The 26,759-nt window shown below is 41.1% G+C and overlaps 1 protein-coding gene across 3 annotated transcripts in view; it reads left to right on the top strand.

The window, feature by feature from the left end:
• Positions 1-26,759, top strand: part of LOC132381542 (mitogen-activated protein kinase-binding protein 1-like) — a 146,502-nt gene that overhangs the window by 94,692 nt on the left and 25,051 nt on the right. For all 3 annotated transcript variants that reach the window (XM_059951039.1, XM_059951038.1, XM_059951037.1), the window contains exons 20-24: positions 5,255-5,370; positions 10,165-10,229; positions 13,776-14,018; positions 20,551-20,720; positions 22,311-22,459. In XM_059951039.1, coding sequence (XP_059807022.1) covers positions 5,255-5,370; positions 10,165-10,229; positions 13,776-14,018; positions 20,551-20,720; positions 22,311-22,459 — 743 coding nt within the window. The remainder of the gene's footprint in view (positions 1-5,254; positions 5,371-10,164; positions 10,230-13,775; positions 14,019-20,550; positions 20,721-22,310; positions 22,460-26,759) is intronic.

Genomic DNA, 26,759 nt, shown 5'->3' with positions numbered 1-26,759 from the left:
AGTGGATCAAAATTGTAAGGGTAGATTGATTAGGTTAAAACTTTATTCCCTAGAATGTAGAAGATTGAGAGAAGATATGATAAGACGTCTACAAAATTGAGGGGTGTAGATTCAATGCAATCAGGCTTTTTCTGCTGTGGTTGAGTGAGACTGCAATTAGAGGTCATGGGTTTAGGGAGAAAGGTAAAATATTTAAGGGGAACTTCTTCACTCAGAGGATGGTGAGAGTGTGGAACAAGCTACCAGCACAAGTGATGGTTGCAGGGTCAATTTCAACATTTAAGAGAAGTTTGGATAGGTACATGGATGGGAGAGTTACAGAGGGCTATGATGCAGGTCGATGGGACAGGCAGTTTAAGTGGTTCTGCATGGACTAGCTGGACTGGGAGGCCCATTTCTGTACTGTAGTTTTCTATGACTCTAATATCGTGCTGAATTAAGTAAATTAGTAATCGAATAGCCAATTAAACTAATCCCTTATGCCTGCACAATACCCATATCCTTCCATTCTTGAAAGTACCTAATGTAATCTGCCTCTACCACCACCCCAGGCATCACATTCCAGGCACCCACCACTTTTTTTTAAAAAAAAAGCACATCTGCCCCTCACATCTCCTTTGAAATTACTCCCTCACTTTACCCTCGTGCCAGGGATCACTAGTCGTCCTCGGGTAACCAGCTGCCTTGCGCGGCCAGCGGGAAGTGCCATTGCTACTGTCCTGGAGTGCAGACAGATGGGTGCCACCTCTAAACCTGTTTAGCACGCCGAGTGTTCGTGGGGAACCCAGTGCTAAAATATCCGCAGATGACCTAATTCGGGCTCAGGGTTTCGTAAGTAGCAGAGCAGCTACCCCACTGCAATCTACTGAAAGTCATCCCTTGAGCCAAACTTCTGTTGGCTGATAGATCTTACAAGGGGGTCAGGTGCGCGCCCTGTCGCACTCCTCGCCTGGTCAGTCGCTCTCTCCAGATTGCGACCACTGCAGCTCTGGCATGGGGACCTCCAGCCCTCACCTTGTCCTTTCACCCCACCCATGACCAGCCACACCTGGCCAAGGCATCTGGCGGTGGGTGGGAGGCTGGAGTTCGGGCCCGGAGGCTGTCTAATGAGGCAATGAAGCCCTCAAAACTGCTTTGGTACCTTGAGTCCAAGCACCCTGCACTTAAGGACAAACCCACTGAGTTTTTTGAGCGGAAAAAATACGTGAGCAAACGGGACAGAAGCTAAGCGCTGAGAGCCACATAAAACTAAATTGCGGAATAGACTGGACGTAAGGAACCTGCTTCGAGTATCGCTGTATTGCAGTGCACAAGAATATTGTCAATATTAAACTGGTCCACGGTGTGAGAAAGGGTAGTGACCCCTGGTGTACATGGATTATTTCTACTTCCAGATTGTGGGGTTTTACTTCCGGTCTTTTCTGCCCAGTGCGCATGAGTGTGACTAATCGATTTAGTAGGTCGATCTTGCCTTTCACTAAGGCCGACTTAGGGGATCTTGGGCTTAAAGTTTGGTGACCACTACTCTAGAGAAAGTAACCCAATTGTGTCCAACATCTCATTATAGTCAATGCCTTCTAATCCATACAGCATCCTAATAAACCTCATCTGCACCCTCTTTAAAGCCATAACGTCCTTCCTATAATGAGGTGACCTGAACTGTATGCAGTACTCCAAATGCAGTCAAACTAGTACTGTATTTTACAAAGTTGCAACATAGCTACCTGACTTTTGAAATCAGTTCCTCGACTAATAAAGACCTTTGCATCCAGTGTAGCCGCTGTCAGGGAGCTATGAACTTGAACCCCAAGATCCATAAGACCATAGACCATAAGCCATAGGAACAGAAATAGGCCATTTGGTCCGTCGAGTCTGCTCCGCCATTCAATCATGGCTGAAAATCCCAGCTTCCGGCCTTCTCTCCGTAATACCTGATGCCATGTCCAATCAAGAACCTATCAAGAATCTCTCCCTTAAAAACACCCAATGACCTGGCCTCCACAGCTGCACGTGGCAACAAATTCCACAAATTCACCACCCTTTGGCTAAAGAAATTTCTCCACATCTGTTTTGAAAGGGCGCTTCTCTATCCTGAGGCTGTGCACTCTTGTCCTAGACTCTCCATATCTACTCTGTCTAAGCCTACCAACATTCAAAAGGTTTCAGTGAGATCCCCCCCTCATCCTTCTGACCCCTAAATGAGGAGTGGTGTGTGTTCTTATGACTTTCCCTTCCTGAAATCCACAATTAAGTCTATGGCCATGTACTGCGAAATAAAATTGGTGTTACTTATGAAACCTTTGGAGTTTTGGACCTTTCCACAAATTCTTTTAGTGATGCTAACTCTAGCTTGGGGAGAAGTAGGAGCAGAACCAGACCATTTGGCCCATCAGGTCTGCTCCACTATTTCATCATGGCTGATCCATTTTTCCTCTTGGTCCCAATCCCTTGCCTCCCATCCCCTTCCCTTGTATCCTTTCATGCCCCCAACCAGTCAAGAATCTATCAACCTCTGTTTTAAATATACATAAAAACAGCTTCCTGTGGTAACAAATTCCACAGATTCATCATTCTCTGGTTAAAGAAATCCTTCCATCTCCGTTCTAAAAAGATACCCCTCTAATTTGAGGCTTTGTCATAGACTCTCCTACCATAGGAAACATCCTCTCCACATTCGCCTATCAAGGCCTTTCATCATTCAATAGGTTTCAATTAGGTCATCCCTCATTCTTCTGAAACCTAGTGAATACAGGTCCAGAGCCATTAAAAACTCTTCATATGACAATCAGTTTGATCCTGGAATAATTTTTGTGAACCCTCTGTAGGTTCATCACATCCTTTCTAAGATGAGGGACCCAGATCTGCTCTCAACACCAAGTGAGGACTCACCAGTGCTTTATAAAGTTTCAGCATTACATCCTTGCTTTTATATTCTGGTCCTCTGGAAATAAATAATAACGTTGCATTTGCCTTCCTTATCACAGACTTGACCTGCAAATTAACCTTCAGGGAATCCTGCACAATGACTCCCAAATCCCTTTGCACCTCAGATATTTGTATTTTTGTCCATTTAGAAAATAACACTTTCATTTCTCCTACCAAAGTGCGTGACCATACACTTCCCGAAACTGTATTCTATCTGCCACTTCTTTGCCCATTCTCCTAATCTGTCCAAGTCCTTCTGTACTCTCCCTACTTCCTCAAAATTACCTGCTCTTCTACCTATCTTTGTATCATCTGCAAACTTCTCCATCATCTGAATCATTGACATATAATGTAAAAAGATTTGGTCCCAACACAGACCCCTGTGGAACACTGCTAGACACCAGCAGCCAACCAGAAAAGGCTCCCTTTATTCCCACTCTGCCTCCTGCCAATCAGCCATATCCATGCAAAAATCTTTCCTGTAATACCATTGGCTTTAGCTTGTTAAGCAGCCTCGTGTGGTACTTTGTCAAAGGCATTCTGAAAATCCAAGTACACAACATCAACCAAATCTCCTTTATCTATTCTGCTTGTTAATTCTTCAAAGAATTCCAATAGATTTGTCAGGCAAAATTCTCTCTTAAGGAAACCATGCTGACTATGGCCTATGTTATCATGTGCCTCCAAGTACTCCAAAGCCACATCCTTAACAATTGACTCCAACATCATTCCAATCACTGAGGTCAGTCTATCTGGCCTATAATTTCCTTTCTTCTGCCTCTCATCCTCCTTGCAGAGTAGTGACATTTACAATTTTCCAGTCTGCTGGAACCATTCCAGGGTCTAGTGATTCTTGAAAGATCATTACAAATGCCTCCACAATCTCTTCAGGCACGTATTTCAGAACTTTGGGGCGTACACCATTTGGTCTAGGTGACTTATCTACCTTCAGACCTTTGTTTCTCAAGAACTTTCTTCCTAGTAATGGTAACTTCACACACTTCAAGCCCCCTGACACCTGGAACTTCCACCATACTGCATATGGCTTCCACTGTGAAGACTAATGCAAAATACCTAACCAGTTTGTTCACCTTTTTCTTTTCCCCTATTACTACCTCTATTATATGCTCTCTCTTTGACTTTTATATTGGCTTTGACTTCTCTTGTTAGCCATGGCTGTGTCATCTTTCCTTCAGAATACTTCCTTCTCTTTGGTATATCCTGTGCCTTCTGAATTGCTTCCAGAAATATTCAGCCATTGCTGCTCGGCTATCATCCCTGTCAGTGTTCTTTTCCAAACAATTCTGACCAACTCCTCTTTCATGCCTCTGTAATTTCCTTTACTCCACAGAATACTGATACATCTGACTTTAGCTTCTCCTCAAATTTTAGGGTGAATTTGAATTGAATTGACTATTTGTTACATCCTTCACGCACATGAGGAGCAAAAATTTTTATGTTACATCTCCATCTGAATATGCAAATTATAGTAAATAGTATGTACAGTAAGATGTGCAACAGAACAGTCAATGTAGTTTAGAAACACAATTGTGTCAGCATGAATTAATCAATCTGATGGCCTGGTGGAAGATTTGATCACATTATGATCTCTTGCCTCTAAGGATTCTTTTATGTTAATCTCTCTAATCAATTCTGGTTCATTGCACAACACCATATCCAGATTAGCTGGTTCCCTAGTGAGCTCAACCACAAGCTGCTCTTAAAAGCCACCTCACAGACATTCTAGAAATTCTCCCTTTTGGAATCCTGCACCAACCTGATTTTCCCAGTCCACCTGCAAATTGAAATCCCCCATGATAATTATAACATTGCCCTTTTGGCATGCATTTTCTATCTCCCTTTTAACTTGTTGACCACATCCTTGCCCCTGTTTGGGGTCTGTATATAACTCCCTTCAGGGATTATTTACCCTTGTAGTTCCTTAGCTCTCTCCACAACGATTCAGGACCCATGTCACCACTTTCTAATGATTTAATTTCATTATTTACCAACAGAGCCATACCACCCCCTCTGCCTTCCAGCCTATCCTTTTGATGTATATTTTTGGATATTAAGCTCCCAGCTATAATCTTCTTTCAGCCATGATTCAATAATGCCTACAGCATCGTACTTGCCAATTTGTAACTGTGCTACAAGTTCATTGACCTTATTCCATATTCTGTGTGCATTTAAATATAATACCTTTAGGGCTCTACTCACTTATTTTTGATTTTGTCCGCTTTTGATTTTTAACTCATCTTCAATATTTGTTTAATAAGGTGAAAAAATTTCACCAGCAATATTTGTTAACTCTTCTGCATTAATTTAGAAGGGAGACCTTCATGGTACAAAAGTTAACTTCAGCTGATCAAGAGGATGATATGAGTGAGGAAGATGGAGATGACGGGTCATTCCAAACTCCTGTGAAAGACCACGTGGATAGAGGTAGGAAGAGAATTGTGTGTACTGTGAAGTGTATTAAAAATGAATACAAGTCCTCCCTGGGTTAGAGTGTTCCATTACTGAGGAATATGGGTAACTTGAACTGTTGTAAGTCAGCACTGAATTGTGTGGGAGAGGATCATAGAAACATCTGTAACAGGAAAATGAGCAGGCACTAGTGATGAGTCTGCTCAGCGGTCTTAACTCTGCTTGGTTCGATGCAGCTTGTTGTGGCTTGGTGGGAGGCAGAGAGAAGCCTTGTGGAACTGCTCCAGCAGCAGATGCCTGCAACACTACGACAACTAGCAAATCCATTCTACCAGTCTCCCTAAAGCTCCTCCTTATGTACAGGGTGTTCATAAATTGGGTGATTGTAACCCACAGAGGACCTGTATGGAGAGAAATTTCAAAAAGCAATATGGTGTCTGTCTTTACTACAAAGCTTATCTAAAAATACTGTGAACCAGTGCAGGTGAATGTTAACAAACTTGTAATATTGTAGTGGGGGGGGGGAGGGGGAATATATACTGGAATCTATATGATATCCATGTGATATCAAGACTCCAATAAAGAGTGAACCCTCACAAGGCAGAAGGTCCCAATGGAGTACCTGGTAAGGCTCTGTGCCAACCAACTAGCGGGAGTATTCAAGGATATTTTCAACCTCTCACTGCTACGGGCAGAAGTTCCCACTTGCTTCAAAAATGCAACAATTATACCAGTGCCTAAGGAGAATAATGTGGGCTTCCTTAATGACTATCGCCCGGTAGCACTCACATCGATAGTGATGAAATGCTTTGAGAGGTTGGTCATGACTAGTCTGAACTCCTGTCTCAGCAAGGACTTGGACCCATTGCAATTTGCCTAATGCCACAACTGGTCAACGGCAGACGCAATCTCAATGGTTCTCCACACGGCTTTTGACCACCTGGGCACAAAAACCTACGTCAGGATGCTGTTCATCGACTATGGATCAGCATTTAATACCATCATTCCCACAATCTTGATTGAAAAGTTTCAGAACCTGGGCCTCTGTACCTCCCTCTGCAATTGGATCCTCAACTTCCTAACCAGAAGACCACAATCTGTGCAGATTGGTGACAACATATCCTCCTTGCTGACCATCAACACTGGCATCAACTCTGATCATCAACTCAGGGGTGTGTGCTAAGCCCACTGATCTACTCTCTCTCTACACATGACTGTGGCTAGGCATACCTCAAGTACCATCTATAAATTTGCTGATAATACAACCTTTGTTGGTAGAATCTCAGGTGGTGATGAGATATGCCAACTAGTGGAGTGCTGCCACAGCAACAACCTGGCACTCAACGTCAGTAAGGCAAAAGAACTGATTGTGGACTTCAGGAAGGATAAGACGAAGGAACACATACCAATCCTCATAGAGGGATCAGAAGTGGAGAGAGTGAGCAGCTTCAAGTTCCTGGGTGTCAAGATCTCTGAGGATCTAAGCTGGTCCAAAAATATTGATGCAGTTATAAAGAAGGCTTTTATTAGAATATAAAGAATACTTTATTAGGAGTTTGAAGAGATTTGGTATGTTAACAAATGCAAAAAAAAAACTATAGTTGTACTGTGAAGAGCATTCTGACAGGCTGCATCATTGACTGGTATGGAGGGGCTACTGCACAGGATCGAAAGAAGTTGCAGAAGGTTGTAAATCTAGTCAGCTCCATCTTGGGTGTTAGCCTACAAAGTACCCTGGATATCTTTAGGGAGCGGGGTCTCAGAAAGACTGCGTCCATTATTAAGGACCTCCAGCATGCAGGGCATGCCCTTTTCTCACTGTTACCATCAGATAAGAGGTACAGAAGCCTGAAGGCACACACTCACGATTCAGGAACAGCTTCTTTCCCCTCTGCCATCCGATTCCTAAATGGACATTGAATCTTTAGATACTACCTCTAAAGATTTCTGTTTTTGCACATTTTTTTAATCTATTCAATATATGTAATTGTTTAGTTGTTTACTATTTTTTTATTACTGTTTTCTCTGCTAGATTGTGTATTGCATTGAACTGCTGTTGCTAAGTTAATAAATTTCACATCACATGCCGGTGATAATAAATCTGATTCTGACCAATTAATTCTGCTCCTATTTGAAGAAAAATCATGTTTAACCAATCTATTGGAGTACTTTAAGAAGGTACTTAGCTGAGAGAGAGCCAGTAGATGTGGTCTGTTTGGATTTTCAGAAAGCTTTCAATGATTTTGCATCGAGTTGATTGAATAATATTCAAGCATATACAGAGTGTAACTCAGTGGCTTCAGTGGTTAGGAATAAATGGGTCCTCTTTGTTTGATATGGCTTGTAATGGGAAACTGTTTGGTCGGTTTTCTCATCCCAGCAGATATGGGAATCAAATTTAATACATTTTCAGTTTACTAATGACAAAGCAATGTGGGAAATCAAGTAGTGATGAGAATGTAGAGGCTTCAAGTGGGTAAACCTAGTAAGTAGACAACCATGTTGATTGAGTACTATTTAGGAAAATTAGGTAATCTTCAGCAGAGAAACAAAAAAGCTGACTTTTTCTAAAATGGTGAAAGGGTTTGGGGATAATTTTGAAGGAGGTGTGGGAATCTTTGTAAATAAGTCACTGAAAACTAATGTGTGGGTGTAGCAAGCAATTTGAGATGAAAGTACAATTTTGGTTTTCTGGCCTACACAGCAATATGATTTGAGTACAACAGTAAAGATAAGTTTTCCTACAATTATACAGTGCTCAGAAAAGGCTATGCCTGAGGTGGTGAGCTTGTCATACAAGCAGGCTAGTCTTTTATTATTCTCTAGAATTTAGAAGAATGATTGGTGATCTCAGTGAAATATCAAAAATATGTATAGTCGGCCCTCCTTATCTGCGAATTCTGCATGCGCAAATTCAGCCAACAGCAAAAACCCGGAAGTGCTCTTCCAACACTTGTTGTTCGAGCATGTACAGACCTTTTTCTTGTCAATAGTTCCTAAACAATGCAGTATAACAACTATTTTACATAGCATTTACATTGTATTAGGTATTATAGATGATTTAAAGTGTACGGGAGGATGCGCATGGGTTATTGTGCATCGGGATCGAAAAAAAATTGTAAGTTCTCTTACTCAGTAAGTCACTGAGAAAGAAACAGGTACATCCAGTATTATTTAGCGTCAGTTAGTCAAACGTTTGTCTTAGTATATAGTATATATTTTACCTTTCTATGCATAGAAAGCACTCCAGGACGTATGTTTCAGCGCCGAGCTCAGGAACTTCTTCCCGAGTTCAATCCAGTGACAGACTGCTCTCGAGTGCGCTCTCCACCATGCCGGGTTGATGTGAGGATCAAAAACTCAAAACCCCAAAATCCAATAATTAAACCACTGTGTTGCTTAGTAATAATTGTAGCTTCCATCAGGGCACAGCCTTTCTCACTTTATCCATTAAAATTGTTCCAATCGTTGACCAACTGTAGCCTAACACTTTTCCAATGACCGATGACGTTTAACCTCTTTCCAATTGCTTTATTATTTCCACTTGCTTTATTATTTCCACTTTACTTTCAATCGCAATTGTGATTATTTTCGTGAACAAAAACACTGCCAATTCAGATCTCTGCCGCTGGGTCCTAATGTCCACCACACTGGGACAGCTTAAATAAGGTCTGGGGTTCTGCTGGGTCCTAAGATCCACCGCATTGAGACAGGTTGAATAAGGGACTCGAGCATCCGTGAATTTTTGGTATCTGCGAGGGGTCCAGGAACCAATCACTCGCGGATAAGGAGGGCCGATTGTATATAAATGTTTTATATGGGGAGGATGCTTGCCTGGCCTATGAGTGTAAATGCAGAAACAGCTCTGAATTGAAGAAACAAAATTCTTTGTTCAGATATGCGGCCTTTGGAATTCTCTACTCCAGAAAGCAATGAAGATTCAATCATTGGTTTCATTCAGAAGAAAGATCAAAACGTGGAACAAATAAGTGATATGAGAACAGTCGCGTTGACTCATTGAATGGCAGTGTTGACTTGAAGGACTGAATGTTTTACTCTTGCTCCAACTTTGTTTGATCCTGCCAAGGTTTCAAACAGGCCTTAAGTTGAGCTTACACTTTTGTTAGTGTACTGTTGCAACATTTTCTTTTAAAGGGTGGATTTTGTTGGAGTTAAACCCTGTTATTTGCTTCTTTCATAAAATTTCCCAAAATCTACTGGCAATCTTTTTATAAGTACGATGTAAAAGAAAATATGTTGCCAAATAAGTTTACTTATTGACTTGCTACCCATTACACTGCTGACGTTAGGGCAGCGATGATGGTCATCCTTCTCTGTCTGTATTTGTCCACACTGTAGATGGATTCTTCATTGCTATGTACATAACAATTTTGTTTGACCAGTTAGAGTTGTTAGCCCTGAGCTGAATCCCTGAACCTGGAGGACCAGAGAACCACGCTTGGTCTGGGCGCTACCCTTTGACCTGTTTGTATGGGTGACACTACCAAGATCCAAAGCATAAAGCTCTGACTCTAGCTAGAATAGCTCTCTGGGTCATTGAGACACGCAAGCTTCCAAACCCCGAGAAGGTTGCTGTTCTGTTGGAGGCAATTAAGTTTAGCAAAGATGTTAATCTTTTTCAGCTTGCACAAAATGCATTTTTATTCTCATTCTGTACAAAATCTTAATTAAAGAATCCAGGAAAGGAAAGGAAGTTTACCACACAGGAAATTATTATTTTTCATTTTGTGGAACAAACAGAACTAATCTTATTATCTCACCTCTCTACACAAACCTTTAATGTTGCAGGTAAGGCTGAAGGTGATGTATTCCTGTTGACTAATGGGAAACTTCCATTGTGGGCAAAGAGATTGGTGAGTATTTTGGGAGGAAGAGAATACTTAGTTGTGAAAACAATTTTTAAATTTAACTGAAATGTCATTTTATAATATCTTCATTGTTATTTTGCTCTTCTCTTTGGATAGTTGTTCTGTATATAAATCTGCAGGTGGCATTCATCACGTTCAAGTTCAGAGTGAGATAATAAATGGGATTAGACATTGTCTTTGTGGAAAAAGCCAGAAGATAGATGGATGGTAGTAGATGGTTGCTTCTCTGACTGGAGGCCTGACTAGAGGAGTGCTACAGGGATTGGTGCAGGGACTACTGTTGTTTATCATTCAGATTGTTGATAAAAAGTTAAAGGTACATTTGTTATCAAAATATGTACAGCCTTGAGATTCATCTCCTTACAGGTAACCACAAAATAAAGAAACCCACAGAAAAGACTGTCAAAACACGCAATGTGCAGAGAGAAAAGAAACACATTGTGCAGACAATAAAAGAAAGCAAATAGCATTTAGAATGAAAGTGAGTCCTCCGACATGAAGCCTTGGAGCAGGCTTACAGGCTCAACCTCAGTTCATCACAGAGCAGAGTAAGTATCTTGGAGCCTGCAGACCCAATGCTTGGAGCAGGCCTCAGCATTGGTGCAGCAGAGAGCAGGGTCAATGTCACAGAGCAGCGAGCTTCTGGTCCCAACACCCTGCACTTTCAATCCATCTAGCCCAGCATTTAAATCGTCCAAACATTGGGTCGTTCTTTATTCTAAGACCTGATCCTGATAGAGATAACAAAGTGGTAAATTGGATGACACCAGGATTCAGGATGTAGTGAACAGTGAGGAAGGCTATCAAAACTTGCGGTAGGATCTGGACCAGCAGGCAAATTGGGCTGAGAAGTGGCAGGTGGAATTTAATTCAGACAAGTGAGAGGTGTTTCACTTTAGGGGGACCAACCAGTATAAGACTTGTACAGGGAGTAGTAGGGCACCGAGGGAAGAGGTAGAACAGAGGAATCTGAGAATACAGATCTATAATTCCTTAAGTGGTATTACAGGTAGATGGGGTCATAAAAAGAGATTTTGGCACATTGGCCTTCATAAATCAAAGATTTGAGTACAGGACATGGGATGTTATGTTGTAATTGTACATGATATTGGTGAGACCTAATTTGAAGTATTATCTGCTGTTTTGGTCACCTACCTAGGGAAAAATATCAATAGGATTGAAAGTGCAGAGGAAATTTACAAGAAGGACCTGAGTTATATGTAAAGATTGAATAGGTTAGGACTTTATTCCCGAGAGCATAGAAGAATAAATGGATATTTGATACAGGTATACAGAATTATGAGGGGTATAGATAGCAGGCTTTTTCTACGGAGGTTGGCTAAGACTAGAATTGGAGGTTATGGGTGAAGGGTGAAATGTTTCAGGAGAACAAGGGGTAACCTTAATTTGGATAGGTATATGAATGGGAAGGATATGGAGGGCTGTGGTCTGTATGCAGGTGGGTGGGGCTAGGTAGATTAATAGTTTGGCACAGTCTAGATGGATGGAAGGGTCTGTTTCTGTTCTACAGTTTTATGAGTAAATGAAGTTTATATTTTGAGAATTTTTTAAATGCAAGTGTATTTAAAATGGTAAAAAGTTGCCAGCTAGTATCAATTTGTTAAGTAATGCACTAGCTATATAGGACGCTGGTCAGACCCCACTTGGAGTACTGTGCTCAGTTCTGGTTGCCTCACTCAGGAATGATGTGGAAACCATAGAAAGAGTGCAGAGGAGACTTACAAGGATGTTCCCTGGGTGTGGGAGCATGCCTTATGAGAATAGATTGAGTGAACTCAGCCTTCTCCTTGGAGCGGCGGAGGATGAGAGGTGACCTGATAGAGGTGTATAAGATGGTGAAGAGGCATTGATCGTGTGGATAGTCAGAGGCTTTTTCCCAAAAGTATGTGAATCTTTTGTTTTCAGTAACTGGTATGACCCCCTTGTACAGCATTAACTTCAACCAAATATTTCTGGTAACTGTTGATCGGTCTTGCACATAAGCTTGGAAGAATTTTAGGCCGTTCCTCACAAAACTGCTTCGACTCTGGGACGTTGGGACTGCTTGCTTCAGGTCCTTCCACAACATTTCTATAGGAGTTCAGTAGTCTTACAGCCTGGGGACAAAGCTGTTTCACATCTTAACAGTCCTTGTCCTAATGCTACAGTAACTCCTGCCTGATGGTAGGGTGTCAACAAAGATTGAGAGTTGAATGGGAGGGATCCTTGTCAATGCTAAGAGCCCTGCACTACTTTTATTTTTGCATGCCCCTATTATTTGTTTTGGAGTTTTAAAAAAACTTGTTGGAACGCAACAGTGACATCTGTGGAGGGAAATGAACAGGTAACTTTTGAGTTGTAATCCTTCATCTGGATTCCATATGTTTCTGCATCTTGATACACAGTTGTTCCTCATTTTTTCAGCTGTGATGTAGTAAAGCTGCTGCTTCCTCTACAGGTGCTACCTGACCGAGTACTTCCAACATTTTCCATTTCTGATTTCAGTTGGTCAGTAAAGAGCTGAAGGAAATTGGCATTAATGTATTAAAATGCATTCAAAAATTTAATAAAGCTAGATTCCAGCAAACCCCTGGGAATTGATGACATGAATCCCAAGGTTTGGGAAAAGATGGCGATGGCAGTTAACACTTTGCAAAATGTGTAACTTTAAAGCATTCCGAAATGAAAAGATCAAAGGTTTCAAAGGTACATTTAATGTCAGAGAAATGTATACAAAATACATCCTGAAATGCTTTTTCTTTGCAACCATCCACAAAAAGAGGAGTGCCCCAAAGAATGAACAACAGTTAAATGTTAGAACCCCAAAGTCTCTCCCCCCCCCCCCCCCCACCAGCTCATCTCCCTCCTATTTTAATGATGTTAAAAGTCTGTTACATCACTTTTTTTCAAGCTCTGTTCCCAAAGATCTTGGGTCTCTGGGTACACAGCGTATAAATACCAACTCTCCTGATGACATACAGATCTCCTGCTGTGATACCAACCTTCAATCCGCTTGTCTCCCGAGCCCTGAGATCCTAGGCCTCCAAAGTCAAGCCAAACTCTAATGCTAACCCCTTGGCATGCCGAAAAATGGCCGAAAAACATGCCGAAAAACCCCAAGAGTGGGTCTCATTCCCACAAAGAACCATAGACAGCATGTAACTCCAGATCAGGGTCTTCAAAAGGGAAGAGATAATTAAAGATGGAAATAGAGTGGTTTTCAAAGATGCAAGCAAAGGCATTGCCGTTCAGTGCCATCATCACTTCACTCCGCTCCTCGAAGATTGAAACAATGGATAAAGCTTCGCAAAATGTCTGAAGTGGCCACATTCCAGTCATTCTAAAACAGGTGAAACTGAAGAAAAATATTGTTTCTCTTAGACCTAGTCAGTTAATTAATCAGCTGTGAGGGTTCTTAACTCAAATGTACAGATAGCATTTTATATCAGAATTAATGTGCATTGATTTTATCACATGATAAATTCAGTACAATGATTTTCCAGAAGAATTTGTTTTACTGTATATTCACAGGAGGCTGGTGATAGCAGTGTGCTTGATCGAGCAGAACGTAACTCTAAGACGTCTCATCCACGAGGAAGATGGGCTGAAAGAATGGACAAAGATCTTATTCACTCCATTCTAGGAAGGAGGCAGCTGGAGGAGTACTGTACAACCCCAACTCCGGGTAGAATGTCAGTTGCCCAAGGGAAGTCCAACAACTGCTTAGAACAAGACAATTTTGAACCACGCAATTTGGATAACTTTCTTAAGATGGTTAGTCTGCTTCTGAGCTAGTAACTTTTTTGAATTGGTAATAAAGGGAAGAAGTTGTAATGCTCCATTTTTCCCCCTTTGATAACAGCTTTTACTGAAGAATCTAGTCACAATAGAGTCCCATCCTAAAAGATTTGTTCACTATTGATTTCTGTAAAGAGGCAGATTTGTGGGTCTGGTTTCCCTTGCATGGAGAATGAATAGGAAGTGCAACTTGATTTAGTGACATGATCATAAAACTGAAATTCTAAACTTTGATAACCATAAAACGTAGCAGCAGAATTAGGCTATTCATCCAATTGAGTCTGCTCTGCATCTGGGCAGTCACAGTTTGAAATTGCTCTTTGAAGAGATGTTCGTGTGTATTGACTTTTATTCATTCTGCTGACAACCACAGCTAATCCACATTCTAACTTGTTGGATTATGTCATATCTGCAAGATATTGTCATTTTAATATCTTGGATTAATAAATTGGAAGATATCACATTGCAGGCTTATTTGAAATGTAAACTACGTGCAATGTTGATTTTTTAAAAAACATTTATTAAGAACTGCTAAAAATGGGTTGTTTGTTAGAAAATGGCTAGAATTTAGGTGTCTTCTGGAGTGGGGAAGTAGTGCTGCATTTATGGGGCAGGCTGTAAATAGAGATATTATATCCAGCTTGTGAACAAGAGTGGTGCTTTTGATATGGGATTGTTAACCACTGCTTAAAGAAATGACCTTAGCCAAACAACACTGTAGAAATCTCTTGTTGAAGATGAAGCTTTACTTGAAAAAGTGAATATAACAGCAATGAGAAATTAACTGAATGGCTGTGAATTTGTGGGGGCAAAGCTCAGTCATCACTGAGAGCAATTTTATTTAATATACAAATGTAAGACTATAATTTGATGCTCAAGGTATGCTATTTGGCATTCAGTGCTTCATGAACCGATATGCTCTTTAAATATTCAAACAATCTTTGCTGTTACAATCCTTCAATGTTATGCTTTGCTGAAGGTGCAAGTGATTTTTTTTTGACGGATACTAATTCATAATTACTGTTTCCTATAGTTCAATTTTTTTATATTAAGCTCAACCTTGATCTCATTTGTAGCTTATAATCATTAGAGATAGAGGGATGTGAGATAAAGGCAGGAACTGGTAATTGAAAATTGATCATTTATTATCCAGCTTCATTCTGAATAGTGGCGTTATAGCCTACTCCTGCTCCTGGCAAAGTGTCTCTGACCTGAAGCACTCACTATCTCTTTCATTGCCATAATTGTGGCCTGGCCTGCAAACATTTCCGTTTTACTCCTTGTTTCTATATTTTTATTACTGTTTGAATGAGGTTTTTAAATATTTTTAAACTTCTTCAAAATAAATAATTATTGACAGCTTAATCTATATAATAACGAAGCCAAAACTTGCCTTTGTAATGACTATCTGATGCTGGCTGATATTAGGAAAGGAGAAGTTCATGCCACAGAAATAAGAACTCAGTAAGACATCAATCAAAATCAAAATCTCTGATGCATCAGGGTTAAAAGTTGTACATGCACAATACTTGAGATGTTTTACTGAAAATATCCTCTTTATAATATCTGGTTTATGATTTAAATGAAAATTTAAAAAGTATATTTACTGTATACGCATGGCTCCTCTTTGCAGTCGTAAGATCTGTTGAAATAGACAGGAACATTTCTGCAACTTTATAATTATTCATATTGAAGCAAGTCAACACTATCTTTTGTCATGTAAGAATACAAAAAAAAGTATTTATTTACACCCATGTGTTTGAACAAGCTGCAAAAATAGAGGATTAGGTCAACCTGACCAAAGCTGAAAACGGTGAGTAGGCTGGCTTGCTCACTCACCTTGGAAGTTTTTGTTTTATCGTTTTACAAGATAGAATCACAGTGGGTTTAATTTGGCACTTTTTTTTACACTGATCAACAGGAAGAGTCTCTTTTGTGTCAAAGTGAAAGCAGATCTCTACGAAGTGATCTAAATTTATTACAAATATAAAACACAAAATCGATGGCAAAGGCATTCACCCCCTTCAAGTAAATATTCAGTAGAAGCACCTTTGACAGCAAATGCAGCCTTGAATGTGTGTGGATAGGTCTCCATCAACTTTTAACATCTGGACACTGCAATTTTCCCCCATTCTTCTTTACAAAACTGCTCAAGCTCTGTCAGATTGCATGGGGGTCATGAGTGAACAGCCCTTTTCAAGTCCAGCCACAAATTCTCAATAGGATTGAGGTCTGGACTCTGACTTGGGCACTCCAGAACATAACTTTATTGTTTTTAAGCCACTCTTGTGTAGCTTTGGCTTTGTGCTTGGGGTCATTGCCTTGCTGGAAAACAAATCTTCTCCCGTTGCAGTTCTCTTGCAGGCTGCATCAGGTTATCCTCCAGGATTTCTCTGTATTTTGCGGCATTGATTCTACCCTCTACCTTCACAAGCCTTCCAGGGCCTGCTGCAGTGAAGCATCACCAGAACATGATGCAGCCACCACCATACACCACGGTAGTGATAGTATGTTACTGATGTTGTATGGTGTTTGGCTTATGCCAAACAGTGTTTAGTCTGATGGCCAAAAAGTTCAATTTTGGTTTAATCAGACCATAGAACCTTCAAGCTGACTTTAGAATCTTCAATGTGCCTTCTGGCAAACTTTATCTGAGATTTCATGTGAGGCTTTTTTTTTAATAGAGGCTTTCTCTTTGCCACTCTCCCATAAAGCTGCGACTGGTGGAGCACTGGGGCACCAGTTGCTGTATATGCAGTCTCTCCCATCTCAGCCACTGAAGCTTTTAACTCCTCCAGAGTTGTTATAAGTCTCTTGCTGGCCTCCCTCGCTTGTCCCCTTCTTGCATGGTCACTCAGTTTTTGAGGACAAACTGCTCTAAGCAGATTTACAGCTGTGCCATATTCTTTCCATTTCTTGATGATTGACTTAACTGTACTCCAAAGGATATTCAGTGACTTGGAAATTTTCCTATATCCATCTCCTGACCTGTGCTTTTCAATAACCTTTTTGCGGAGTTGCCTGGAGTGTTCATTTGTCTTCATGGTGTAGGTTTTGCCAGGAATTAGAATTAGAATTTATTTACATCCTACATCTATCCCACAACATGAGGGAGTAAGAATTTTTGCGATTTTTGTGACTCTGTTGCAACGTACAGACGTGAATTTGGAAGTCTTGGAAGTCTAATGGCTTGTAGAAATAAGCTGGCCTGTAGCCTGTTGGTCATGGCTTTCATGCTGTGGTAGAGTTTGCCAGACAGAAGCAGCTGAAACAGTTTATGATTGGGGTGACTGGTGTCCCTGATGATTTTTCAGGCCTTTTTTTCTGCACCTACTGCTACAAATGTTCTCAATGGAGGGAAGTTCACATCCACAGATGGGCTGGGCTGTCTGTACCACTCTCTGCAGTGCCCAGTATTCAAGGTTGGTGTATTTCCCATACCAGGCAGTGATACGGCCATTTAGTATGCTCTCAAATGGTGTCCCTGAAGAAGGTGTTGAGGATTTGGGGGCTCATACTGAACTTCTGCAGTTGCTTGAGGTGGAAGAGTTGCTGTTGTGCTTTTGCTTTTTTGCTACAAAACTAGTGTGTACAGTCCAAGTGAGATAATCAGTGATGCATATACTAAGGAACTTGAAATGACTCAACTGCAGACCCATTGACGTTGATCAGGCTGAGTTCCTTCTGTAGTCCACAGTCAGCTCTTTTGTTTTTTGGATGCTAACTCACCAGCAGTTGGATCTTTCAGGTGCAGTAGTTTTACTGCAGTCAATTGAAGCACCTTGTCTGCACACGGTGACCTCCATTTAACTAATTATGTGACTTCTAAAACCAATTGGCTGCATCAGTGATGATTTGGTGTGTCAAATTAAAGGGGCTGAATACTTAAGAATGGAGGGAGGGAGAAAACAGAGAACTATCGACCTGTCAGCCTGACATCGGTGGTGGGAAAGATGCTAGAGTCCATTATTAAGGATGAAATAGTGGCATATCTAGGTAGCAGTGATAGGATTGGGCTGAGCCAGCATGGATTTACCAAGGGTAAATCATGCTTGACTAATCAGTTGGAGTTTTTTGAGGATGTAACCAGGAAGTTAGACGGGGGAGATCCAGTGGATGTAGTGTACCTCGATTTTCAGAAGGCATTTGATAAGGTCCCACATAGAAGACTGGTGGGTAAAATCAAAGCTCAGGGAATCGGGGGGAAGGCATTGACATGGATAGAAAACTGGTTGGCAGATAGAAAGCAAAGGGTAGCGGTGAATGGGTGTTTTTCGGAATGGCAGGTGGTGACTAGTGGGGTGCCACAGGGCTCGGTATTGGGACCACAGCTGTTTACCATTTACGTTAACGATTTGGATGAAGGCATAGAAAATAACATCAGCAAATTTGCTGATGATACTATAAACTGGGTGGCAGTGTGACATGTGATGAGGATGTTAGGAGAATTCAGGGTGACTTGGATAGGCTGGGTAAGTGGGCAGATACTTGGCAGATGGCGTTTAATGTGAATAAGTGTGAGGTTATCCATTTTGGGAGTAAGAACAGGAAGGCAGATTATTATCTGAACAGTGTAGAGTTAGGTAAGGGAGAAATACAAAGAGATCTCGGAGTCCTTGTTCATCGGTCACTGAAGGTGAATGAGCAAGTGCAGCAGGCAGTGAAGAAGGCTAATGGAATGTTGGCCTTTGGTACAAAGGGAATTGAGTACAAGAGCAAGGAAATCTTCTTGCATTTCTACAGAGCCCTGGTGAGACCACACCTGGAGTATTGTGTACAGTTTTGGTCTCCAGGGTTAAGGAAGGACATCCTGGCTATAGAGGAAGTGCAGCGTAGATTCACAAGGTTAATTCCTGGGATGTCTGGACTGTCTTACGCAGAGAGGTTAGAGAGACTGGGCTCGTACACGCTGGAATTAAGGAGATTGAGAGGGGATCTGATTGCAACATATAAGATTATTAAGGGATTGGACAAGATAGAGGCAGGAAATATGTTCCAGATGCTGGGAGAGTCCAGTACCAGAGGGCATGGTTTGAGAATAAGGGGTAGGTCATTTAGGACAGAGTTAAGGAAAAACTTCTTCTCCCAGAGAGTTGTGGGGGTCTGGAATGCACTGCCTCGGAAGGTAGTGGAGGCCAATTCTCTGGATGCTTTCAAGAAGGAGCTAGATAGGTATCATGGTTAGGGGAATCAAGGGATATGGGGACAAGGCAGGAACCGGGTATTGATAGGAATTGATCAGCCATGATCTCATAATGGCGGTGCAGGCTCGAAGGGCCGAATGGTCTACTTCTGCACCTATTGTCTATTAAGCAATCAGTCATTGTGTTTTATATTTGTAATTAATTTAGATCACTTTGTAGAGATCTGTTTTCACTTTGACACTAAAAAGTATTTTTCTGTTGATCAGTGTCAAAAAAAAGCTGAATTATATCCACCGTGATTCAATGTTGTAAAACAATAAGACAAGAAAACTTCCAAGGGGTGTGAATACGTTTTATCGTCACTGTATATAGGGACTTCTCAGAAGTGTTTCTGAAGAGTTTTATTCACTCCATTATCTTCCACTTTGAAGAAATAGTCTCAAAACCAAAGTGTCAGCAATCCTGACGGTCTAATATCAGTCACTAATTGAGATGTAATCTATGAATTACCATGTTGCAGACTTTGTATTCCTTACAAACTGAGTGGGGTTTAGCAGCGGTATAACTGTGATTGCACTTTGTAACCAAGCTGAAGTGAATTCTAGTGTTTCATGTCATAATGATCATTTCATTTATACCATGAAGAAGTGAAATGAGCCTATGTATGTGTTTTCATGACGGATCGCAGAGCTGTATAAATGACAAGTTATATGCATGTTAATCATTGGTTCAAGTGTCTACTTGGCCAAATGATTTCAGATCAACTTCCATCGGAAGACATCAGTAATATTTAGATATTAGCTTTCACTTTCAGCATTGTTTCTACTGAAAATTGGCTTTCTTTTGAAACTTTAGACTGTTTGTTTATTTTTCAATGTGTGGGGAAAGAAATGTCAAGAAACTTAGCTAATGAAATATTCTGGAATTATGGAATCTTGATGTGCTTTTATACTCCAGAAATTTTAAGCATGATGAAATGCAAAGACTCTGCAATTGGAAAAGGTTGCTTGCTTTTAGTTTTCTCCCTACAGTCTATGTTTTGTTTTTACATTTTCTATAAAGATTCATTGCATCGTTGTATATTAACAAGCTTGCTAAGGTTCACACTTGACATAATTGTATATTTAACTGAATGATTGAACCAGCAGAGTGATGGTTTGAACATGAGGTAGAAATCCATGCTGTTAATCCAAATGTCATTCCTATCTTCAGTTTTTATGGGGAGCTAGAGTTTATGCATTGATGGTCAATATGGAGATGAATCTTGAAGGATTTATGGTATAATATATATTCCAGCACAGCAGATTAATTATGCTCAGTTTTTATCCTACAATACCAAAAAAATAAATAAATCATTTTTTTAGATGGAAATTTCCCCTGGTCTTTTGTCAAGAAATTCTGTCGGAAGGCCAAGTTCTATTTGCCCAGAAGATGCAGATAATACTTTGTCCCAGAGGATGGATGTGTTGGAAACTGAAACAAGCACGCTGACATTTTATCCTTTGAATGATGATCATTCTACCAGTACAGTAAAGTGGGTATTCTGAGCATTGCTATATGTTGAATTCTAAAATTACCTCATACCAATTATTCAGTATTTATCATCTGCACTGCAGGTCATTAGGTAATGTATGTAGGTGGGTTTCTTTAGAATAGCTTGGTCAGCAAAGTGGCACAGCAGATCCAGGCACTAGGCTTCAATCCTGTTGTCCTGTTCTTGATGCTAACTATATGTTACATGGTTCTCTTCCCATGTCCCAAAGACACAGTGACAGGTTACTGGCTATTGTAAATTATCTCTTAAAATGTAGCTTAATGGCAAAAAGGATTGGTGGGGTGGGTGATGGGCATGTGTAAGAAATTGCAGGATTGCAAGGAAATAAGGAGATATGGAATCAGAGCAGTGGAGTTGCTGTCATGATCCGATGTCAGATGGGCTGAATGAGCGATTTGGGTGGTGTGGATAGACTGGAGGGTTTTCAGAGGTTACAGCGTGACATCGATAGGATGCAGAATTGGGCTGAGAAACAGATAGAGTTCAACCCAGATAAGTGTGAAGTGGTTCATTTCAGTAGGTCAAATTTGAAGACAGACTATAATATTAATGGTAAGACTCTTGGCAGTGTGGAGGATCATTGAGATCTTGGGGTCCTCAAAGCGCAGATTGACAATGTTGTTAAGAAGGCGTATTGTGTATTAGCCTTCATCAACCATGGGACTGAGTTCAAGAGCTGTGAGGTAATGTTACAGCTATACAAGATCTTAGTTAGACCCCACTTGGAGTATGGTATTCAATTCTGGTCACCTCACTACAGGAAGAATATGGATACTGTAGAGAGAATGCAGAGGAGATTTACAAGGGTGTTGCCTGGGTTGGAGAACATGCCTTATGAGAGTAGGTTGAGTGAACTTGGCCTTTCCTGCTGGGAGCAATGAAATATGAGGGGTGACCTGATAAAGGTGTATAAGATGATGAGAGGCATTGATCGTGTGGATAGCCAGAGGCTTTTTCCCAGGGCTCAAATGGCTAACACGAGGGGACATAGTTTTAAGGTGTTTAGAAGTAAATACAAGGGGGATGTCAGAGGTAGATTTTTCAGTGTTGGGTGCATTGATTGCACTGCCAGTGACAGTGGTAGAGGTGGCGACAATAGGATCTTTTAAGAAACTCTTAGTTGGGTACATTGGGCTTAGAATAGAGGGCTATGCAGTAGGGAAATTCTGGGCACTTTCTAGAGTAGGTTGCATGGTTGGCACAATATTGTGGGCCGAAGGGCCTGCAGTGTGCTGTAGATTTCTGTGTTTCTATGACTCTTCCTGTCGACAAGAAAAAAATATTTTAAGTAGACTATCACTGCAGAAAGATTTGGAGTTTGTCAACAACTTATCAATATGAATAGTCCATTAACAAGAGAACTGAAATAGAATGTAAACTTTATTTCTTCAGCGGTTAAGTTAAGCGAGAGCAGGCATCTAATCATGAAAGGCTTTCTTTCAGTGTGACGTGAAAAGAAAATATTTGCGCTTACAAAATGTGTTTAATGCTCTTTAAGGTTTTGTACTGCGTAGTTTGAGTATTCATTATTCTCCTGCTGTGTATTTACTATACCATCTTCCATGACAGTGATTTGCAAGCAGAAGAACCACCAAAGAAACTACAAGACAGTGATTCTGATTGGCCAGTTGTGCATTCAGTGGAGAACAGTCCTGACAGTGCCTACTCTTTGGATTCAGGAAGCAGTCACACTACCAGTCATGAACAACGACAGGATGGTGAGCAATCCTGAACAGGAACCTAAAAACAATTTTGATTTTTACTAATAGAACAGAATTTAAAATTTGTGGGGAGAAAGTTAATGTCATTGAATGTGCTGAATCCATTAGCATATCTTATATATGCTGAGAATTGAAGAGAAAGGGTGATAACCCTTTTTGGGTTAATAACAGACTGTCACAGCACAAACCCACAAACTCTTATGGCTACTTGGACTTATACCTCCTCCCACCCTGATACTTGTAAAAATGTCATCCCCTTCTCTCAAGATAAGGCTTTTCATTCCGGAACAAAGATGTCCCCCTTCAAAGAAAGTGGCTTCCCTTCCTCCTCCATCAACACTGCCCTCAACCACATCTCTTCATTTCATGCATGTTTACTCTCACCCCATCCTTCCACCACCCCACCAAGGATAGGGTTCCCCTTGCCCTCAATACCACCCCACCAGCCTCTGCATTCAGCACACAATTTTCCGAAAATTCCACCATCTCCAATGGGATCCCACCTCCAAGCATTTCCCTTTCTTACCCCCCCTTTCCTGCTTTTCTCGGGGATCGCTCCCTATGCGATTCCCTTGTCCATTCATCCCTCCTCACTAATCTCCCTCCTGCACTTATCCTTGCAAGCAGAGCAAGTGCTGCACTGCCCCTCCCTCACTACCATTCAGGGCCCTGAACAGTCCTTCCAGGTGAGATGACACATCACCTTGAGTCTGTTGGGATCATATACTGTGTGTGGTGGTACCGGTGTGGCCTCCTGTATATCAGTGAGACTTGATGTCAATTGGGATACTGCTTCGCCGAGTATTTACGCTCCATCTGCCAGAAGAGGCAGGATCTCCCAGTGGCCACCCATTTTAATTTCACTTCCCATTCTCATTTCCATAGGTTAATTCATGGTCACCTCCTCTGTCATAATGAGTTCACACTCAGGGTAGCCTCCAACCTGATGGCATGAACATTGATTTTTCAAACATTGGTAATACCCCCTCCCCCTTCCCCATTCCCTTTCCTCTCTCTCACCTTATCTCCTTGCCTGCCCATCGCTTTCCTCAGGTTCTCTTCTATTCTTTCTTCCATGGCTTTCTGTCCTCCTCTACCAGACTCCCCCTTGTATCTCTTTCACCAATCATCTTCCCAATTCTTTACTTCTCCTTTCTCCCCCTCCCAGTTTCACCTATCACCTTGTGTTTCTCCCTCCCCTCCCCCCACTTTTAACTCCTTTACTCTTTTCTCTCTCCAGTCCTGCTGAAGGGTCTCAGCCCGGAACATCAACTGTTCTCTTTTCCATAGATGCTGTGTTGCCTGCTGAGTTCCTCCAGGATTTTGTATGCAGATTTTCTCATTTTTTTTAAATTGTCATTTAGCTATTTACTTATGTTTTTTAAATCCTTGTGTCCATCTGAACTCGATACTTTGAAGTTATTGTAATTTAATTAGTGAGTATAATCTCTGGGTTATTGTCTTTACAGTACTTTTCACTGTGATCTTCTAACACAAAAGTGAAGGTATTAATTCACAAAGCTGTTTTACTTTCTCCAGAGTGGGTTTGTTATATGCCTGCAGTTTTGGATTTATTTACAAAGTGAAAATTTGTGTACATACAGTATGTTATGAGACAATCCAGGGACATGGAGTGGAGGCCCAGAGGCAGTTGGTCTTGTTTGGGGTGTGAGTGAGTGAGTAGGAGGGATGGGAAAGGGACTTGCTTTGTTCGGGTGTTGCTACCGCTGCTTGTGTTGTTTTATGGAATATTGTGAGCATGCTGTGGTGGTACGGAATGTGTGCCGATGCTTGCAGGTTGCCCCCAGCACATCCCTGGGTGTGCTAGTTGTTAACATAAATGTAATGTAATAAATACATCTGGTCTGGGTGTGTTCTTGAAAATGTATTGAGGATTTGCTGTTACAAAAAACGCTGGTTTGCTTAAATCCACTCACAAGGTAGTGCCTTCTACCTTGGAGTTATTTCAACTTGGATTTTCAGGGTTTTGCTTTGGTGCACTGACCCTTCAGGTAGATATATTTAATAATGTAAAAGCAATGTGGTCTTTCTGAGAAAATGTGTGTAATGAAGAAACTTTAGCTGAAAATTAATTAAAGTTGAGTTTAAAGATTATTTTTCTGCAAATCAGAAAAGCAGGAGGAATATTGTTAGTTACCAACTGTTAAGAAAGTAGAAGAAAAAAGTAGAATTCTGAAAGTACCCTAGAGACATAGAGAATTCAATTTTATTATTTAAGACAGATATCGTAAAGTGTGGAGGGTGACCTGAAATGTGTCTAAAAACAAATAAAATGGTACTAGAACATAGTGATTTAAAAAGAAGACAAGTGTAATAAAACAGGAAAATATACAGATGGAAATCCTAACTGAGATTCAGAAGCAATCCTTGACAGACATGGATTGGTATAGGCTGTTGCCAAGCAAAGAGGTGTGTGGAAGGCTTTCAGAAGGAAAACTATAATAGTGTAGAATCTGCATATTCCATTTAGAATAAAAGGTAAAGCTAACAGTTTAGGGAAGAATATCAAAGTATGCTGAGGCCCAGGTAAGGGGAGCAGGTGCATATCAGATTTAGGCAGTTAAGGATCAAATGAGATGGTTGATGAGTATGAGAAATGCTAGAAAACACCTAAGAGAGAAATCAGGAGAGCTGGAAAGGGACAGGATGCTGCTCTGGCAGACAAACCCAAGGGTTTCTTTTGGTATAATAAGAGCAAAAGGAGAACCTGACAAAACTGATCCACTTGAAGATCCAGATGATCATCTATGCATGAAGCAGAAAGATATGGAAGAGAGTAACACACACAAAATGCTGGAGGAACTCGGCAGGCCAGGCAGCATCTGTGGAACAGAGTACAGTTGACGTTTCGGGCTGAGACCACAACTGGAGATAAAAAGATGAAGAGTCAGAGTAGGAAGGTTGTGGGGGTGGGGGGGGGTGAGGCGAGGGAGGGAAGATAGGTGATAGGTGAAACTAGGAGGGGGAGGGGTGAAATTAAAGAACAGGAAAGTTGGTGAAAGAGATGCAGGCCTGGAGAAGGGGGAATCTGATAGGAGAGGACAGAAGGCCATGGAAGAAAGAAAAGAGGGAGGAGCACCAGAGGGAGGTGATGGGCAGGTAAGGAGATATGGTGAGAGAGGGAAATGTGAATGGTAAAGGAGGTGGGGGGGGCGGATGGGGTGCATTGCTGGAAGTTTGAGGAATCTATGTTCATGTCAACATAGAAACTACCCAGACAGAATATAAGGTTTTGCTCTTCCAACTTGGGCGTGGCCTCATTATGACATAGAGGAGGCCATGGACTGGCGTGTCAGAATGGGAAGTGACATTAAAATGGGTGTCTTCTGGAAGATCCTTTTTCTGGCTGGCAAAACGCATGTGCAGATTTTCCCTTGTTTGAGATGTGAAGAATTTTTTTTTGGCATTTGTATTTACACAGGAGACAGACATAGAATTTGGGCAAAAGAGTAATGAAGTCATGGACCATAGATTACAGAAGAGGTGGTGCTGGCTGTCTTTAGGTGAATTGGGGTGGATAAATCCCCAGAGCCTGGTAAGCTGTCCCCACAGACCTTGTGGGAAGCTAGTGTAAAAATTGAAGGGGCTTGAGCAGAGGTATTGGAATGTCCTTAGCTATGGGTGAGGTATTGGAGGATAACTAATGTTGTTCCATTGTTTGAGAAAGGCTCTGGAATAAACTAGGAAATTGTAGGCCAGGGAGCCTTTTATCAGTTGTGAATAAATATAGGATACATCCATTAATGGGAGAGTAGATTCTGAGGGCATAGCCTCAGAATAAAACAAATGAGCAATTTCTGCAGCCAGAGGGCCATGAATCTATGGAATTTGTTGTCATTCAAGGCCAAGTCATTGTATCTTATTAAAGCAGAGATTGATTGGTTGGTAGGTTCTTGATTGGTTAAGGGAGTGGGAGTTGAAGGTTATGGGCAAGTGGGAGAATAGTGTTGTAAAAAAATGTGCCATGAATTTAGTACATTTAACAGGCTATATAGCCTAATTCTGCCACTAATATCTTATGATCTTATAGCTTGTAGTCTAAATTATTGAAAGGTAATCTGAGGGATGGGGTATTTAAGTATCTAGATAGACAGCCTGATTAGGGATAGTCAATATGGTTTTGTGCGTGATAGGTCATACTTAACCAATCTTGGATAGTTTCCTTAGGCATTTACCAAGAAGGTTGATGACAGAAAGGTGGTGGATGTTGTCAACATGAATGTTAGTGAGACCTTTAAGACCCATATGGGAGGCTAGTTAAGTTGTTTGGCATTCA

Source organism: Hypanus sabinus, chromosome 26, assembly GCF_030144855.1.
Source record: "Hypanus sabinus isolate sHypSab1 chromosome 26, sHypSab1.hap1, whole genome shotgun sequence".
Classification (NCBI taxonomy): Eukaryota; Metazoa; Chordata; class Chondrichthyes; order Myliobatiformes; family Dasyatidae; genus Hypanus; species Hypanus sabinus.
The sequence above is the reverse complement of the archived record's forward strand: the minus strand, read 5'-3'. Positions and strand labels throughout refer to the sequence as shown.